The sequence below is a fragment of the Aythya fuligula genome, chromosome 14 (assembly GCF_009819795.1).
Source record: "Aythya fuligula isolate bAytFul2 chromosome 14, bAytFul2.pri, whole genome shotgun sequence".
Taxonomy (NCBI): domain Eukaryota; kingdom Metazoa; phylum Chordata; class Aves; order Anseriformes; family Anatidae; genus Aythya; species Aythya fuligula.
Window position 1 is genome coordinate 16,909,167 of NC_045572.1, and position 19,128 is coordinate 16,928,294.

At 55.5% G+C, this 19,128-nt stretch overlaps 1 protein-coding gene across 2 annotated transcripts in view; it reads right to left on the bottom strand.

Annotated features, from left to right (window-relative positions):
• Nucleotides 1–214: 214 nt before the first annotated feature.
• JADE2 (jade family PHD finger 2) overlaps nucleotides 215–19,128 on the bottom strand; it is a 57,512-nt gene continuing 38,598 nt past the window's right edge. Inside the window, exons 7-12 of one of the 2 annotated variants that reach the window (XM_032196911.1) lie at nucleotides 16,703–16,870; nucleotides 15,818–15,934; nucleotides 10,405–10,866; nucleotides 7,059–7,176; nucleotides 3,818–3,946; nucleotides 215–2,425 (exon numbers count right to left, since the gene is read on the bottom strand). In XM_032196911.1, the coding sequence (XP_032052802.1) occupies nucleotides 1,575–2,425; nucleotides 3,818–3,946; nucleotides 7,059–7,176; nucleotides 10,405–10,866; nucleotides 15,818–15,934; nucleotides 16,703–16,870 (1,845 nt within the window). In that variant the 3' untranslated portion in view covers nucleotides 215–1,574. The remainder of the gene's footprint in view (nucleotides 2,426–3,817; nucleotides 3,947–7,058; nucleotides 7,177–10,404; nucleotides 10,867–15,817; nucleotides 15,935–16,702; nucleotides 16,871–19,128) is intronic. The other variant, XM_032196912.1, reaches the window with a different exon arrangement.

Below are 19,128 nucleotides of genomic sequence, written 5' to 3' on the forward strand. Positions count from 1 at the left end.
TGGCTGTGCTGCTTGACTGTCAGAGTATTCTTTGGCATCCACAAAATTGTTTGACTGATCTGTTTGACAATTGTAAGGTTTCCTGTTTAAAGTGATGGGTTTAACCGGTTGCAGAAGTGTCCCAGGTTTGTGTTTGTTTTTTTTTTTTTTTTTTAGTATTTTTTTTTTTAACATTTTTTTTATTTTTAAAAAACAACAACAACAAAAGTTTCAGTGAATTCCTTTTTTTTTTTTTTGTTCCCTGAGCTCACACTGGGGTCACTCCAATAAAACACGTAGCACGACTTAACTGTGACCTTTGAAGCCAAAACCGAAGTAATGGTGCAATTAAGTGCAAACATGGAAATTCGCCTGACTTATAGGTAACATGGGCTTTTAAACAACATTTAAGGCTTATTGGGGACATTTTTATGCATTAAATTATTGTAATATTTATAATGTCAGCTTCTGTGAATCACCCTCCCACAAGGAGTCAACAGCTTGTAACCAGGATTTAAGGAATTAAAAAAAAAAAAAAAAGAGGGGATGGGGAGGAATAAATTCACCATTTCCATTGTAGCATTTCGTAGGAAAACCAAACGGTCAAGGCAAACACTCTCGTTCCCTCTCGCTGATGGGAGGTTGAGCCTCGGGGCCGAACGCTTTGCTGTGCGCAGGGGGGCTCGGCTGTGCAGCCCCAGCAGGGTGGGACCGCGCCAGCCCTCGGAGCTCAGCGCTGGCAGAAAAACTTCGCCCAACCTCGCGGGGCTGCGACAATCCCGGCCCCCCTCTGGGATTTTTAAAGGATTTTACTTTATTTTTTTTTTCTCCTCCGTCTTTCCCCACACCTCCGTTTCGGCTTGCTAAACCAGAATCAATTAATTAACCTGAGTGAATCACTTCAGTTTTTCCAATGACCTCAGCGTGGCCGAGCAAGCCCCGGGATTTACAGCTGCTCCCGAGGGGCTGGGGAGAGGCGGGCACCTCCCGCCAGCCCCCTCCAGGGACAAATCCTGCTCCGCGGCCCCTGGATGGCTTCAGAGCAGAGGGGAAAAACCAATGACCGAGGTTTCTCTAAAAACAGAAACGTAACGTTGCTCTCGCCCACCCCGAGCGCTTTCCTCCACCAAGCTTTTTGTGCTTTTGTCGTGATTTATTTTAGCATCACTCGCTTTCCTCCCTCGTCGGTGCGCGCGCGCAGGGGTATTTCCTTCCCCGCTCAGCTCTGCGCACGCTCTCGGCCCCTGCCCTTGCCCCCTGATCCTGCCCAAGGGGAGATCTCTCTGCCCCTCTGGAATAATGCCCGATGCGCGCTCACCCCTGCAGAGCCCGGGGCCGCCGCAGCCCCCGGTGCCGCCGGACCCCTGCCCGCGCGCTGGCGTCCCCGGGAGCGGGGCGCGCCGGGAAGGGACAACTACTGTCACGGCAATCTACGTCGGTGAAGCTGAAGCTGTATCTCAGGCATAAAGAGAAGAGAAAAGACAACGGTGCCGAATTTCCAACTATATATACAGATTAAAAATCCCCCTTTCGCTGCGATACCAGGCGGAAATCGGACATGGCAGTTGTGACTGACTGGGTCGAGTCGGGCGGCGTTAGGACGCCAGGATGCTCATCCGCACGATCTCCTCGCCGCCCGCCTCCAGCTGGCCCCGCTGCGCCCTGCCGCCCCGCGGCTCCCCGTCCGAGTCGCTCATCTCGGCGTCGGAGAAGTAGCCGTCCGTCTCGGCCTCGAAACGGCGCAGGGGGGGCCCTCCGGCACCGTCGGGCTTGGGGGGCTGCGACCGCCGAGTCCCTCGGCTCTCCTTTGGTAATTTGAACCGCACGACGGTTTTCGGGCTACCTACGGGGTCAGGCACTTGAGCCGCGGGGCTGGGCTCGGGCTGAGCGCAATTCGCCGCCGCCTCCTCCTTGCTGACGCAGCCTCTCGCGCCCGACGGGACCTGCGGGTCATTCGTTTTGGGGACAGACCCCTTCTTCGCCGCCTTTTTTGTCTCGCCCGATCCCCTGCGGTCCGTGGGCAGCTTCGCCGCCCCTTTCTCTGACTTGCCAGGTCTGGAGTCGTGGGCAAAGGGCTTGGCGGCGTCATCCGACAGGTCGCTGGCGTGGTTAGTCCACCTCTCTGAGCCCTCTTGCTGGCTCCTGAAGACAGCACTCAGCCCGCTCTTGGGCAGCTTTTTCTTAGTGTTCGTTCTCGTTTTGCTTTTCACCTTCTTCGCAGCCTCGCTCTGCTTGAACGGGGACCTCAGGGAGTGGTCCATCATGAAGCTGAGCAAGGTCTCCTCGTCCTGCAGGAGCTCCTCGGAGAGGCCGGGGGTGCTGTCCTCGTGGTGGGCGTTGTTCAGGGACCACTCGCTCATGGCCATGTTCTCGGCAGTGATCTGCACCGACTGCGCCAGCCAGCTGTTGAAGAAGGTCCCGTCGATGGGGAAGGAAGTTGACAGGCCTGGGAAAACAAAAGTGGAGAACTGGCTGAGAAATCAGCAAGGGCCTCTCTTCCCTTTGACTGTGCGACCGGAGAGGTACAGACCTCAGCCAAACTCCCTGGCACTGGAGAAACTCAAAATGCCAAGCGTGAAGTGCCACGTGGGGAGCCAGGAGGGGGTTTGCTCCAGCACTAATGGTGAATTCGAGACTCACTGGGGTCACACCACACACAGCCACGTACCCTGGGGGCGCACCACAGACCCTGTGATGCTCGCTGCTGTGCTCCACGGAGCTGAGCAGAGCATCGTTCTGCAGAGGAGAAGCCCTGCCTAGCCCCACCCCAGCATGGTGGGACCGCACGCTGACGTGCAGAGGCAGCAGGACAGACAGACACCAGTGTCCCCTCCCGTGAAGCCAGCAGAGGGTCCTGGGGTGTAGAGGGAAGGCAGCTCTGAGATCCCTCTCCAAACACCTGAAAGGTGTGAGAGCTGAAAGGGAGGAGCAGGCTGCAATGGAAAAAGCTGAAAAACGTCCTGGTCATTTTGTCTGAGAGCAACAACGAGCACTGTGGGCTGGGACGTGCCAAATAAGCAGACCGAGGAGCAACGCCAAAGGCACGGACCCGCGTAAGCACGAGCAGTTTGGTCCCTGTGACAGGGACCCAGCACTACAGCTGGCTGTGAGGAGGGAGGAAGAACGTGACTGGATTTTGATGCAAGGCGAGCACCAGCCCGGCAGCAGCACAGGACCAAGCAGCAGCAGGGGGACTGATGGCAGGTGTTTGCCCTTCGGTGGCAGCTTTGCATCACCTCCCTTCCCTGGTTTAGCAGGCTGACAGAAGGGCAGTTTCTCTCAGAGACCCCATAGCCCCCCACCCGTTTTGACAGAATTTGTCCCCAAAATTTCCCCCCTCCTCTGCTGGTGAGGTTGCAGCTGTAGGGAAGAGCCACAGGTGGCAGAAGCACCCTCTGGAGCACGCAGGAGCGGAGCAGGGCAGCAGGGCCAGGCCACATCTCCTCGCCCCGCAAAGAAATTCAAGAAATCCCTGCCTTGCAGCCACCCCCTGGGCTGACCCGGACACATCCAGGGGGGCTGGCGGTGCTGGAGGTGCACACGAGCATCATGCAGGGCCCTGCGCCCGAGTCACCATCAGCGCTGGGAAGGCGGCACAGAGACGCACGGGATTCGCCCTGCTCCACAGTGGGTAAGTCTGATTTTATCACCAGCAAGTGCAACCACAGCTTTTCTCCCAATTCTCCCAATCTGGGTGCAAACCCGAGGCTGTTTTACACCCCTGCCCCTTCAGGTGTGTTTTACAGCCCTGCCACAGGCCGGGACAGGGGCTGGGACTGCTGCGCACCGCGCTCAACGCCGCTCAAGGGCAGCCCTGCGCCCATAAAATCAGACTTACCCAGTTGTCCCAACACAGTTTCGTTGACTGATTTCCTTTTCTCGTTCTTCTCGGGACTATTTTTTCTACCATCTCTTCCTTTCCTTCTCGGGTCACTTTTCTTACCCTTTGTCTTCTTCCCAGTTTGTTCTGGCATTTTTTAGAAAAAAAGGAAAACGCCGTGTGAGACGAGGCACCAGGGACCCTGCGGCGAGCAAGCTCCCCGTGGCACACCCCTGCAGGGATGAAGGCTGGGCTGTGTTTTGGCCAAACGCAGGTTAAAAATCTTTACAGGTTAAGAAAATGTGAATCCTGAAGCCTACATAAAAAAAAAAAGAGGCTTGGGCTGTGGATGTGTGCTTGGCACGGCCAGGGGAGCAGGGCCACTGGAGGCAGAGGACTTGCTGGAAACTGCACCGAGACACCCTCCCGGACCAAATAACCCCAAACCCTGCTCAGAAACCTTCCACGAGTCAAGGAATAACCCCAAACCCTCCTCAGAAAGCCTCCAGGAGGCCAGGGACCCTCCAACCCTGAGTGTCACAGAGCACCTGCGTGCGCCCCAGCCCGCCGCGGGAGGGATCGAGCTGCAAGGAGCTGGGTGGCAGCAACGGCACCGGCAGCATTTCGAGGCAGACCTTGATGTGATTTTACCTTTCACACTCGTACCATACAAAAACCAAAGATATAAAATTTAAGCATTGTATTGAACATAGCTAAACGCAGTAGGAAAGCTGAGCAGCGCTGCCTACGGAAGGCCAGGAATATAACTCCCAGCTATGCAGACATTCAGCTGAAGATCAATATTTCCGAAACGTCCTCGAATTTCTACTGGATTTATTCCTCTTGGGTAAACAGGACAAATACATACCCTATAAAAGTACAGCTTGTATTGCCAAGCGAAATACTCCGAAGGTTTTTACTTACTCTGCTGGGCCATTCTCCCCCAGCAGTCCAGCTATTAATTTCTGGAGAGGAAAGGACGCTGCCCTCAAAGCAGAATTTGGGCAGCTGGTGGGACTGGCGCTGAGACGCGCAGGCTTTCACAGCCTGGCCAACAGCTTGAGCCTGCACAAGCTGTGCAACTACAGAGCGATGATTTTTACGAATTTGATGCTGGTCCTGACGGAGAAAGAGCTGGGGAGGGCACCTGCACTGCACCTGCCTGCGCTGGATGCTCGGGGATTTGCAGCCCAGGAGCCCCGCAGGAGCAGAGGGCTCACCAGCAGAAGGAAAAGCAAAAGCCAAGCTGGTGTTTGCTCCTTTCCTGCCAAGTAACGGGAGAAACGCAGGCACATTTTTCACTTTGCTTGCAAAATAAAAATATAACTTTGTTTAGGCAGCACAATGGGGCTAAAGAGAAGCACGACCATTACTTTCTGAGGAGGAACCTGTCAAAATCGCAGCCATGTTTCAAAGCCAGTGTTTACTTTCCACTTCATGCAAGAAAAACACGGGAGAGGGCGGTGGGTTCATTTTACATGAGCAGTTCTCACTGATTTGACTAAAAATCTCCTGCTGAAACCCTCATTTATCAGTGGGGAAAAATAAACCCCTCAGGTTTGGAGCTTTATGTGGGAGCCATTCCAGAAACAGCTGTGCCAAAACCACCTCTAGAGTAACCCCAACAGATTTTGGTCAGTCACTACCACTAATAGCAGCTGAAAACTGGCCTCATCCGGGCAAACTAACGCAGACTTCCCCCTTTCTCCAAGAAATTACAGGTGTGCACAGCAAGCCAGTGAGGAGCAGCGCAGAGGGATTGTTGCAGGGACCATTCCCCATTGAATTCAAACCATTGAGAGGTTTCTGACGATGCAGAGCAGGGCAGTGAGGTATCCAGAGGTTTGGTCCTGCGGGCTGCTCAGTACCTTTAGCTCTGAGTATCAACACCTGGAATAAGGCTTACGAAATGTGGGGATACTGAAAGCACCTTGAGGGATGAGGGTCTGCAGTGCTGGGTGCTGCCCTGTGCCAGGAGGGTGGGATGTGCCACCCCACAGTGGGGCCAACAGAAAATAATCACCAAAATGCTCTTTTATCCATGGAAGGAGCAACCCCTGGGGGCCAAGGGACCAAGCTCCTGCACTTCCCGCACCAGGGATGCTTCAGGGGCTGCCCTGGAGGCCTGGGCTTAACCAAAAAGCCCGTCCTGGGACAGCTCAGCCGGTTCAGAGCGTACAGCTAGTGGGCTAACGCGAACCTTTTGGGGTTACAAGAAAATACCATTCACAAAAAAACGCACAAAACAAAGCCTGCACACCAACCTGCCGCACGAACCACCCCGTAACCACAGCTCTGTCTCTGAAAAGTCACCTCCAGGCAGGACAAACTCCACGTAAGCAGCACAATCCCCGTGTGCCAGGGGATGGTTTCAGGACACAGCATGTGGGGTCTCCAGCTAGTGACAAAAGCCAGGAATGCAATTTTCCATATTCCCAGGCTGTGCCCGTGATGCAGGTTCAGTGTGGGAGCTGGTGGGTGAGCTGGGACCCAGCGGCCCCAGGGGATTTCGGCTCCTCGCAGCGCACCTCGGGCCCCTGCGCCGCCCAGCTCCGGCCACGGAGAGGGATCTGCACAGGATCCAAGCCCCACACGTCTCAACACGCACACGTCTCGGCCTCCAGAACTTTAGTCAAAGGAAACTTTTGTAAAGGAAAGCTCAGCCCAGACAGTTCCTGAAGAAACCCCAAACATGTGATGGCTTCAAATGCAACTCCAAAGCCACAAACACAACAAGCGTCGGCAGAGCCTGCCAAAGCGCCAGATGCTGCTTCTGGAAAAACTGTTCTGCAGCCACGGTGCTTGGGTCCTGCCCTGCCACTGAAAAAAAGGAGGAGGGACGAGGAGCTGCGGGCTCGGGCACTGCTCGTTAAAGCAAAAAGAAAAAAAAAAAGGACAGAAGGAAAGTGACTTTATTTCAGTTCCTTAATAAAGAGGTGCCAGGGGCTGTGCATGAAGTCTGTGTGATGTACCCTGCTGACCAGAGCGTGGAGCAGGGAGAAAGAACTACAGGCCACCAGGGTTTGAGGAGGTAAAAACCATCCCGTCAGCAGCTTAACTTCAAAAAGGAGGGGGCAGAACAAAGCTCTGCTCGGCAGCACCCCCACGACACTGCCCTGGCTGTTTTAGCATCAGCACCTAGACACAGGGTTTCTCTGAGGGCTGCCCCTGGAGAGGGGGATTGGGACGGGGGTGAGGTGTGGGCGTCAGAGGGCACTGACGGTGTCGGTGAGAACAAGCTCTTGCAGGCGGTACTGACCTGGGTAAAGGTCTTTCTCGATGAGCTTCATCTGGAGATGGAAGATCTGCTCCTGGAGTTTACAAATGGTGTGTTTCATTTTCTCCCGTCTCGTCACCATGTAGCAGAGATTTCGAACCTACAGAAACACAAGAAGCAGCGTTTGTTTAGGCAGGGCTCGAAGGAAGTGCTCCAAAACTGTGTGCTTCTGCTCCCGGGGTCTCCATCCTCTCATCTCGGCCTCACCGGGGCTGCACCACCTCCTGCCGGGGCTCCTCAGTTACGGCAGGGCCTTGGGAGAGGGCAGAAAGCAAAGCAGCTGTGGCAGCAAATCTCTCAGATTTGAGATCAAATCTCTCAGACAGAGCCCTGCCAGTGTTTGGGGGGCAGCAGGAGGTCTGGGGGCACCAGCCCCCAAGCTGCACCCATCTGTGGGGTGGGCACTGCGAGTCCCCCGTGCAGGGGGTGCTCAGCAGGACCCCTGCCCCTCTCCTACCTTCTTCTGACCCCAAACAACTCGCCAGTTCATCGTTAACCTCTCCTTCGCAGGCCTTTGCTGAACACCAGCACATGAAGCCTGTGAAGGCCTGCGATCCCCCGCAGGACTCGGAGTACCTCAGGGGCAGGGGTGCTGCGGAGGAGCGCCGCCACGCAGGGCTTTTAGGGGAAATGGGTGGTTTGGGGGCTTCGGGATGAAGATGCTGCTGGAAGCTCTGGGCTTCCTGGCCCATGGAAGAGCAAAGCAGCAGGTACTCCGGGTTGCCCGTCCTCAAAGCTGGCTTCTCCACAAGCTGGGGCTCAGGCCACCCTCCTGCAGGCCCCTTGGGGTGAGCTGTGCCCTGCATGTGCCATCCCAGCACCCGGAGCACCCACACATAGGGAGAGAAAAGCTCTTTTGTCATTTTGTTTTGTTTTGCTTTGTTTTTTCCCCAATCCCCTAGCTGTAAATACCGAGAAGCGAGCTACATGCTGTATATTTTACTACGTTCTCTTTTTCTTGTTGTTGTTCTGGATGGAAGAAAACACCCAACCGAAATTTCTTTATGAGGAAAACAACTGCCTCTGGCAACCGGCGGATCAAAGCGTTTGGCGGTATCGCTTCCCTGCGATTTTATATTCCTGGAAGAAAACATCACTTGTGCTCTGCTTGGAGACTGCTGGTATTTACACACACTTCGACAGCTAAACACCACCCCGCGCTGCTTCCCCAAGCCAAGCTGAGATGCTGGTAGGAAAGCCTGGAAACCATATAGCTGTTCGGTACAGCTCATTTGAACAACCAGCTACTGGGATAAAAAAAAAAAAAAAAAAAAAAAATACAGAAGAATCAAGGAGGGCCAAAGAGAAAAGTTGGAGGGACTGTGCTGGGATTCCCAGGGAACCAGGAGTTCCTATAGATTTAATTTGTGGGGTTTGGGGTTAAGGGGTGGGTTAGGGATGGCAGAGGGCAGTGCAATCGCCCTGCAGTCCTCCAAAGTGCTGCCCATGCAGATGCTGCTCTCCGAGCCCTGCTCGGTGCCAGTGAGGCAGGGCAGCTGTGATGGGCTGCAAGGCAGAGATCTGGGGTGTGTGGGTGGGAATGGGACAGAAAGGGGTCCGTCCCCCTTTGGAGCACCTGGCCAGCCTGTATGGATCCCCCCTTGGAAGAAGAGCAAGTGAACAGATCTGCCAGGGAGGTGCTGGGCAGAGGCTGGGTGCTGATGGGGAATAACCCTGCGAAGCCTGAAGGCAGCTCTGGAAAACTCTGGGACAGACGGGCAGAGAGATGGCAGTGATGTGTTCAGGGATGAAGGTCGATACTGCTGCAGAGGAGAGACTGATAGCTTGAAATCCGGCTGCTTTTAAACAGAAGGCTCTCAGGTGAGGTAAAAATGGGCAGAGAGAAAGGAGACGAGATGGTGCCAGGATGGGATGAGCCAGAGCTGAGCTGGGGCGTGCTGTGAGCATCCCCCAAAGCTTACCAGTGGGTTAAATTGTGTCACAAACCCCCTGCAGCTTGGAGAAGGCTCAGGGAAAGCAGGGGGAGCATCGCTGCCCTGTTCGCTTCTCAGAGAGCAGCAAGCACCCTGCAGACCCTCGTCCCTGCAGCATCCTGAGCCCCCCAGCAGCCCCCTTGTCCCTGCAGCACCCAGTCCTGCCCTGCAGCCTCCTGTCCCCCAGCTCAGGGCAGGCAGCACCACCTCCCTGCACAGCAGCAGTTTCCCTGCTTTCCTCCTCCCCTGCCCGCTCCCAACAACCTCCGGAGCCCTTCAGTAGCTTCTGCTCCCTTTTTTTTGTCAGCTGGGTAGCAAGGATTCACCCCACCAGCAGTAGCAGAAGGGGCAACAGGGCAGCGCTTGGCTTTTAAGCAGAGGAGGAAAGAGAACTCAGCCCCAGTGCCCCAGCCCTGCCCCCTAACAAAAGCAGCACCACGCACCCCCATCCCCTCCCGGGCTCCTTTCTGCTGTCTCACTGCTCGCTGCGCTTCTTCCCCTTGCTGCTTCTCGCCTCCTTCTCGCTCCTCCTCTTCTCCAGGCCGCCTCTGCCCCATCCCTGCTCCCTCCCCGTGCGCAGCCATGTCGGCAGGACCTCCCTCCAGCAGCGAGGGGACGCGATGCCGCCAGCAGCGCTCAGCCCCGTGGCTCCGGCACCCGGCCACTGCTGCTGCTGCTTTTAGTGCTGCTGCTGCTGCTGCTGCTGCTGCTGCTCCCCCTGCAAGCCCTGCTGCTCCCTCCCCTGCGGCAGGATGCTGCAGCCCCAGCTCTGCTCTGCCGCCGCCGGCGTCTCCCCGCGGAGCTGCCCCACTTTTGGCCGCGCAGGGCAGGGTTTGCCCGGTCCTGCTGGCCCCGCTGTTTGCTCCTACCGTGCTCCTGTCTTTGTGGAGATGTGCTGTGCTCCCGTGCCTGGCTGCTGGGAAGCATCTGAGGGTGGTTTTGTGCTCTGAGGGCAGGGACTCCTCGCTGAGGCTACAAAGAGCACGGTGAGCCCCTGCTCAGTGCATCCTCCCCGTCCTCCCGGCCCCTCCAATTGATGCTCCTCTCCCTGCACAGGCACCGGGCGAGCTCAGACCCCACAGACAATTGCTCCTTTTGATCTGGCAGCTGCCTGCCACAGGCTGATTTCACCGGTGGCAGGGTTTCAGCAGCACTGATCCCACACAGCAGCGGACTGGCTGCTCCATGCTTGGGCCATTTCATCCCGTTTCAAAGGGCGAGCCCGGGGACAAGCAGCAGGGAGAGGAGCAGAGCTCCAGATGAAGGGAAGCAATCGTTAAGGCAAGACTGAAGCAGCAGGGAACGGGGCTCGGCCTGTCTATAGGCACCAGGGCACATCAGAGCAGCCCTGATGGGGCGTACGGGCACGGCGTTAGGGGGAACGCTGTACTCACCCTCTCCAGGTCTTGCCTGAGGTGCGTGAAGAGCTTCAAGCGTCGGTAGAGAACGTCCTGCTCCTGCTGAGCCAAGTTGTCCACCTCATCCGTTTTTGGTGTCAGCAGCGGTTTGTTGGAGTTGGCTTTCCTCTTCAGCTTCCAGTACTGATAGACGAAATCCACCAGCGATTCGCTCAGGTCGAGGTTCTCCGCCACCTCCGAAGGCTTCACCAGCTCGTAGAAGTCCTCCTCCAGCTGCTGGAGCTTCTGCTTCCGCAGCGTCACCTTCTCCAAGTCCAGCTGGGCCTGGTCGGGCTCTGTCCGTGCCTCCTCGGGCAGTTTGGTGGCCCCGGCGCTGTGCTCCAGGCAGAAGGACTTGAACTTCACTTCGTCGTTGTCCGCTAAAATAGTCCGCATGTCGAGGTTGTGGTCGAAGGCGCAGGTGACGTGGAACGCGGTGACGCAGGCGGGCATGGAGCACTGCGGGGACAGGGACAGGGCTGAGGGACAGGCACCCGCGGGGTGCCCCAAAACGTTTACTGCTCGTGGCAGACTGGAGGTGCCGCCCAGAGCATGCACACCCGTGAAGCTGGACACCAAAAAGCCAAGCAGAAGAAGCCCAGGGCTCAGCAGACATCACCGGGCCCCTTCCCACCCTACCTGCGGCACCGTTCTGGGCCTGGTTATCTTCCCCTGACCCCAAAAGGAGCTTCCAGCAGTTCTTTCACCAACACACATCAGCAGCCCCAGGCAGCGGGCGGCTCAAAGCCTGCCAGCCGATTTATTCTGAGAGATCTCCGCCTGTACTTCACCCAATCCCTTAACCTGCTCTGCTCCTTTACCGCACCCGAAGCCAAAATGCCATTTTTAATGAGCACACGGGTGTCAAGGTGTGCTAGTGAATGTGCTTTGTCAGAAGCAGGCGATGCTCCCGGAGCACGGTGCCTTTTTCTTCTGGAAATTACACAGATCCTAATTAGCCCCATTAGAAAAAAAAAAAAAAAAAAAAAGGAAAAAAAAAGGAGGAAGTTCACCATATACAGCACAGATACACTTTGTATAGTCACAAAATTAACTTTTAGAATGGCTGGACTGTTGTCAAACCTGTATCAGATGACATTTTTGACAATTTCCCTGACTTACCTGATGCTCCAGTTACCCCGACCCCACAGACAGCAGAACCCAGCCCGGTCTCCTACAGACAAAAACCGCCTACAGCCAGCGGTGCCCGTACCCACCTCAGCACGTTCCCCTCCGTTCATTAACTGCTTTTTAATGGCTCAGTGTCAGGTAATTATTTCAGCCATAACCCATACGAAATCAGTCTGTTCCAGCTCCTAACGCGCAGTTAAACTGCCATAAAGAGACATTTTAAGGGGCCGATTGCTGCAGGCACCGCATTTTGGTGATTGCTCTCGTGGGGCAGCAGGGCACAGCCCTGGCCTGGCTGACCACGCCGAGGCTCCACCACACTTCAGTTCTCCAAAATAAAAGTAAAAAAAAAAATGCTGGTGGTAGCTGGGGAAAAGTTCGACTGCTTTTAGTTTGGTCCCGGCAGCCCCGAATCCGTTCTGCTGCGCTGTCACCGAGCGCCTGAACTTTTGACACGGCCGCTTTGCGAGATTTTCCCTCAACTTTGTTTACGAAGCCGCCGCTGCTGCTTATGAAAGCAGGAGCCTCGCGCTTGCTGCCGGGGCCAAGAAAAGCATTGGCAAGCGGTGTCCGAGTCCTCTGCTTCCACGGCCTGCTCCAAAGCCTCCGAAAGCAGCGGGGAGAGCGGGGCCAGCCCCCGAGCGGCACCAGCACAGCCCCGGGTGCTGGGCACCAAATCCTCTGGGTTGATGGAGCCAGGGATGGGGCTCAGCATCCCCGGGACTGTCCTGCAAGCACCGCCTGCTCCAGCAGTGTCCAGCCACACACACATCCCCACCCGCAGGCACGAAATGCAGGTGGTTTATTAAGCCCTCTCCCTATTTAAACACGCCCCGTTTGCTCCTAGCTCCAGCCTGGAGCTGCTTGTGAAGGCAGCTGAGGGCTTTCCGAAGAGCCCATATATCACGTGCTGGCTTTTAGCTAGGGGTGCTCTAAATCATCGAGGAGATCCCTTCGTGCTGCTGTGTGCATAAACACCTCTGAGGAAGGGGACAGCACCTCAAAGATGCGGGGAGCTGAGCTGGGGACAGCCACGGGCCCTGCCCAAGCCACGGCAGCAGCAGCGAGGATCAGAGCACCTCAGGAATAAAAGCAAAGCGAGCGCCACCCGGCCTGCATTCCTCCTCCGACAGATGGCAAGCAGCAGTTGTCAGAAACCGTGCCCGAAATGCAAATGGAAAATACCGAGGCAGCTCGGCTGATGGCAACAGGGGGAGGCACCTGGGCAGAGGCAGCCACCCCAGGGCCTCGCAGGAGCCCACAGGAGAACCGAGGGCCCCATCCAGCTCCGGTGGGCACAGCACAGACCCGGTGTCCGCAGGGGGCAGGCAGGGCTCTGCCACGCACCACAAAATGGTTCAAAAACGGGCGCACGAACCGCTGCAGGCCCCGAATCTGCTCCGCCATCGATGGTGCCACCTCGTCTCGCGGTGCCTTCCGCTCGAGGCCTTCAAAACGCGCTGCTCCTCGGCCAGGCAGAGGCAAATCCATGCCCAAAGCCAGTCCTGAGATGGCGAAACCTGCACCAGAGATTGATGTGGGCTGCTAATGAGTCCTAAAGCACTCTTAGCGGGGAGAAGTGGCGGGACGGTTTTATTTGCCAGTGAAATTCGCACGCTGCTGACCGTGAAGCCCAGCAGCTGTTTTAGCAGCTCACAGCGGTGCTGTGCAGCAGTCCGGGGGCTGAAGTGGAAGGAAGTGGCTACTCCAACAGAACGGCAAGGGAAATTTAGGAAGGAAAAACTAATTACCCGTGCTGAACCCCGGCCAAGCCATCAGACATGACACTTCTGCACCCGCACAAGAACTACCAGATGATTTTTAGTGACCGCAGCTGGTCTGGATCCCGGCGGTGCCTTTCAGCTGAGATATGCAGCTCCAGCATCGCAAACGCCCTGGGAGGAAGCTCCTGTAGCAGGAGCCCGTTGCTTTTCCCAGCGAGGAGGGCGCCGGGTCCTCCTCACCGCGGGCACGTCGGGACTTGGGCTGCGCAGGAGCCGGCTCCTGGCACTCTCTGTTTCAGTTCAGCAATGCAAACAAGAAAATTCCTGCTGGATACTGAACGCTCTTTGGCACCTCCTGATGTCTGACCACAAGAACCACCATGAAGTCATTATTTCCCCTCGGAGGAGAAGGGAGAAGTGCACGTTCGGGGCTGTATCGCTGCTGCCCAGCACAAGGGAGCTCTGCCTTGATCACGGCGGCGCCGGGTTCACAAAGACACAGGGGAAGCAGTGATGTGCAAGCAGCAATGTCAGGGGCTTGGGGAGGTGCAGGGAGCCCTTCATGGGTTTGCTTTCGTGGTCAAATCCGGATAGGGACAGATACCCTAATGCACAAAACCTTGGTGCCTGTGCAGAAACGCTTCTTATTTGTCTCTGCCCAAGTGACAGCTCTTCTGAAGCTCTGCTTGGTCCATCAGCCAAGCCCAGCTCTGCCCGGCCACTGGGAAAAACCCGTCCTGGGAGCAGCGGCCGACCTTCCCCTGCCTGCAGGCACCTGGAGCATCAGCTCCTGCTGCCAAGAGCTAAGTGCTCTACCAGAAAACAACCCTCTCCTTTCAGAGCTGTGTCACGAACCTAAAACGCTGACAAAGGTGGTTAGATTACACCTGTATAAACAGGCACTAATCAGAACTATGCTCCATAAACATAAGCTCTCAAAACAGAGCTCTCTGCCTCCGATGGGGATGGAGCCTGTTTATTTATCTACGGGTGAGCTCGCTGATGTACTCCTTAAATCCTCAAACAAAGGCACTGCCTGCTTTTTTTTTTTTTTTTTTCTTCCCCTTTTCCCTTGAAGCAAAACCATCCTGAGAGCACTGGTGTGACAGTGGGGACATCCTCACGAAGGCTTATAAACTGCTAGCTGCTGGCACGCCGGACAATAAAGCTCCTGTTCCGTTTCAGGTGACCTTTAATGCAAATCCATTCAGTCCCAGGCACTGTGCTGCTAACGTGTGATGCTGCTGCTGCGAGGATGAAGTCTTGGAGAAGCTGAATTCTCCTTGATGCTGCCAAGCCTGTTTGCCTCCTCTCCTTGCCCTTCCGTTCTTTGAAAGCAGTTGCTGCTATGACACAGTATCTCCATCTGGCAGGGTGAATAAGCAGATCCACCCAGAACCATCAAAAAAGAAGTGAGTCAACGCTGGGGATTTAAAGAAGTATTGCGAGGCTTCATTTCGAGCTAGGGGGATTGCTTTTAAAGAGCTCTCTTTAAAGCATGAAACCTGAGGCAGGCACATCAACAGCGGAGCCTGCAGCCCTGCTCCCGTCACCCTCCTGCCACCAGCCAGCTGCTCTGGTCCCAAATTCGCTGCCCCAAGCCCCCACCCCTGCAGCGCAGCTCCCAGCGCTGTGCAGGAGCTGCTTAGCTGGGATTGGTACCCGTCCAAAACTTTCTCCCAATTTTTCAAAGCTTAATGGCTATTCCATGCCCCCTCTGCATGCCAAGACTGCTTCCACGTCGGGGCTGCCAACGAAAGCAGAGGCACCGGCACCGCACAGCTGCAGATCCCCGTCTGGTCCCCAGAGACTGCCCGGGGCAGGGCACAGCAGGGAATTTGCTGAGTGACCCAGCAAAGCTCCCCACGTGTTCCCTCACCACCGTTTTGACCCGGAGCTTCTGCTCCTGCTCCTTTTCATAGCCCCAAAAGCTCTTCCCTGCTTTGTCGCAGGCGCCTTGCTTGTAGTCTCACATGCGAAAGCCTCGCCCCCTCGCCAGCAGGCTGCTGCCGGGGGAAGAGCAGGAAATCAGATGTCTGCGGTGGTTTGCTTAGGTGTGGCCAAACAGGAGAACATGTGGGAATGTAATATGCACTAAACGCTCTATTTTGCAAGCTGGTAGGCTTGGGGGGGCCGCCTGAACCTGGGGCTTCCTGATGGCCCCCTCACATCCAACCCCACCGGCTTGGGAAATGCTGGGGCTTTAAAATCTCCTGAGTGTTGCAGGTTCCTGGCAGCTATGCCAAGCCCTTCCACTGCAAGTTCCTGACTTCAAACCAAGGTCGCCTGTAGTCCCGGTAATTAGTGTCACTACAGCAACATCGCTGTGTTATGCAAAGAAAGTTCATCTGGATTCCTGGCGCTCAGTGTGTGAAATGACTGCAAACACCACCTGACGTCTGACTGGGGCTCAAGCTCCCTGTTAGGTCTGTTCCTGGGACTCAGAGCCGGAACACACCTCGGCTGGATCTCGTCCACCAACAGCTCGTGAATCTCTGGCGGCCACTGAAGGCACAGCCGCGGGGTCTGGGTTTCCTCGGGGCCGATTCACGTACCTGAATACAGGTCCCGGTGCACTCCTTGCAGAGGCTGCAGGACAGAGCCCATCTGTTTGCTGGGATGTGGGAGATCTTCGTAATGGGTTCCATTTTTTCAGGACATCCAATGCTAACCTGGGCACGAAAGAGAAGACAGAGTCAATACCTGTTACTGTCCCAAATCTGCTCCAGGAGATACTCCTGGCAGTCAGAATGAGGGCTGGGTTTGTATTTGTTGTTTTTCAGGTCACTTGCTATTTGGGAGAGAAAAAGAACACAAATATGGAGAAAATGGAAGGAAACATTTATGCTGGTGTTTTCTCTGAACTGATGTTGCTGTGTATCTCAGACAGGCAGAGGCAATCTGCATTATCCTACCCAGGGACCTGTCGGTGCCATGGGTGCCCCTCAGCCCTGGCTGGGTGCTGAGGCCCCTCAGCACTGGGCTCTGAGGACACTGGGGAGCAGCACGATGCTCTGGCCTTTCTTTTGTACCCACCCGCCTGCCAATCTGAGCTTGTATTTTCTCTTTCCTGCCGTTCTGGATGCTGGCAAGTCCTCACCTCCCCACTGTTCCTCTTTGCACTTCACACCACCGGAGGACAAGGCGACACTTGACAAATTGTTCCAACGTCACCTCTCCTTGGGGAGCACGGGCGCTCCCTGCGAGCAGGGCAGCAGCTTGCACCCCGCAGCCTCCTCCCTTAATGGGATGCAGCTTGGCTGCTAATTAAACCCACGGCCTGGTGACCGACGGGCAGCGTGCCTCTGACCCCGGCAGGGCTCGGTGAGCCAAACTGCGACTGCAATTCGGATCACCCACAGATATTCCAGGCTCAGACCTGGCAGACGGCTCCGTGCCCGGTGGTTTTTCAAGAGGAGGCTGGAAAACACCTTACTTACTTCAGGTATCCATAAGGCACAGCTAACGTGGACCCATTTTGTCCCGCTGCGAGTGGGCTTCAGCGCTCCCCCTCTCTTGGGGCACAGCAGACACTTGGGCTGGACGCCGAGGGCGCAGGTGCGGCACAGCCAGCTGCCGATGGGGACCTTCAGGATGCCGTAACACGCCTGCACAGACGGAGGGAAGTTGGTTAGTACGATCATCCCGGGCCGAGCATCCTCCTCCCGCAGCACAGAGGGACCTGCTCCTTCCCCTGGCCATTTTTAACTACCGCTGGCTTATTGCCGCGGCAGCTGGGCGTCTACTAACAGAAAGCAGACACGAAGCAGCTCTGCAATCAAAGCAGCCAGTTTAAATTCTTCCTTCCTTGCTACCTTCCTTATTGTCCCGCGGATACTCACGCCGTATCAATCTGTCCTGGGCTTTAATTAAATGCTAAGTACACAAACGTGCTTCGGATCCTGCCAAGCAGCAGCAGCAGCGCCGGCAAACGGGGGGAGCAAACGGGCTGCAATCAGCTGCAGAGAGGATTTAAGAGCAGCCCAAATGGGAGCAGCCTTGCCTCTTAAATGACCCATCATGTGTGGCACGGGGGGACGAATGCGCTGAGAAAACCTCGTGGGGAGATGAGGGCTGCGAAGCCACAGCCCCACGATTGAGAAAGACGGCCACGCTGGGTAAAAACCCAGCACGGCCCAAAGGGGAAGCGAAAATAACTGCGTAAAGGTAAAAAGGGGAAACTGGGCAGTAATGAATATAAATCAGAAGGGAGGAGCATTGAAGGATGGGTAAAGCCAAAGGACACGAGGACAAATCGATGGCCAAGAGAGTGGGAGGCAGAAGGGAACAAAAGGACTCTGACAATGCCCTGGTTGCCTGCGGAGCCACCAGACCTGCTGCGATAACGCAGCCAAAGGGCTTAATAAAAACTTCTCTCCCCTACTTGGGCAAGAGCCAAATGATAAGCTGGGTCGTGTAGTGACGATGATAAAATGCCTTCCACTTCAGCAGTAACTTACAACTGTATTAAACAGCTACCACTAAAACTAGACAGTCTGTAGCCGGCAGGTCCCCATAACTTTCACTTAAAGAGTTTTAAAAGAGCGGCAGACAACTGCTGCCTTGGCCACGAAACAGGGCTGCTGGAAGTCTCACAGCACCGAGTGTTGCTGAGAGCAGAGGAGAAGCTCGTGCCTGTGTCACTATTTTAGGAGGGGATGTAATTAGTTCTGCCTGTGGCGGCTCTGATGCCCGTCCAGAAGGCAGCGCGCAGGCAGTGCCGATAGGGACCCTCACCACTCCACTGCGCTGGCTGCGAGCTCCTTCCCACACTTGTCAGCTCCACTTTTGGAAGTTTACTCTAAAAAAGAACAGCTTTTGGTCCTGCTGCTGCAGGGCACCAGCACAGTGTTCCTGCCCGTGCTGGCAGGGATGGAGCAGAGGGACACGGGGAGGTGTGTGAGCATGGGAAATGTGCCTGCTCATGGCAAAAAAAAAGACTTCATAACATGACTTTAGCTTTCCCCAAACATAAATGGACTCCAAAAGCAGTGATTTCCAAGGGGAAAAGCCCCTTTGTGAACAGATTACTGGGAAAATCAAGAATTAAAGGAGGTACTACGATTGCTGCAGGTCTACATGGTTGACAGAGGCTTAACTGTGTGATTCCCAGCACCTCCAATCGGACAGATAAATCCTCCCTGCAACAGATTTCTACAAAACACCTGATCTGGTACCAGCCAAAACCAGCCTGCTAAGTATTCCTAGGAGAATAACACGGCAGACCGATCCCAAAACACAAGGGCCAGCAGGAACTATCCCCAGGTATGCATCTCTAGCAGAGTCTTGGCTCTGTTATTTACCCATGCTCTCTGTTATTTAACCCATGCAAATAAATAATATTTATTTATTATTTTTTTTTACACTGGGCGGGATGCCCAAAGGCCGGGGAGGATGCAGAGCAGAGCTGTCGGGTCGGGACCTGTCGCGGGGAGGGCGCAGCCGTGGCCCCACGCCAGGGAAGGGGAATTTGGGGAGGGCTGCGGGGCCGGGCTGGAGCTGGATCACTTCCACGCTTGACACAAGCGCGACATTTCCACCCTGAGAGCAATGAACCAGAGCAATTTAGCGGCGGGGGGGAGGATTCCTCCTCCCTGAAAATTTTTAAATGAAGGTTGCCCGTGTTTTCTGCAAGATGCGCTTCGCCGGAATTAATTAATTGCAAGTCTCAGGGCTGGTGTTATGCAGATGAGATGATCGCGGCGATCCCTTCCAGCACTGTAACCCCAGCACGTGTGGCTGAGCGCAGCCCTTCTCATCTGAGGCTCTGAATTTGTGGCTTTGAGAGTAAAGAGATGGGATCCCTGACAGCTTACGGGCAGACAGTGGGCTTTGGACCTGACCGTGCTGCCCAAACCCAGGGGAA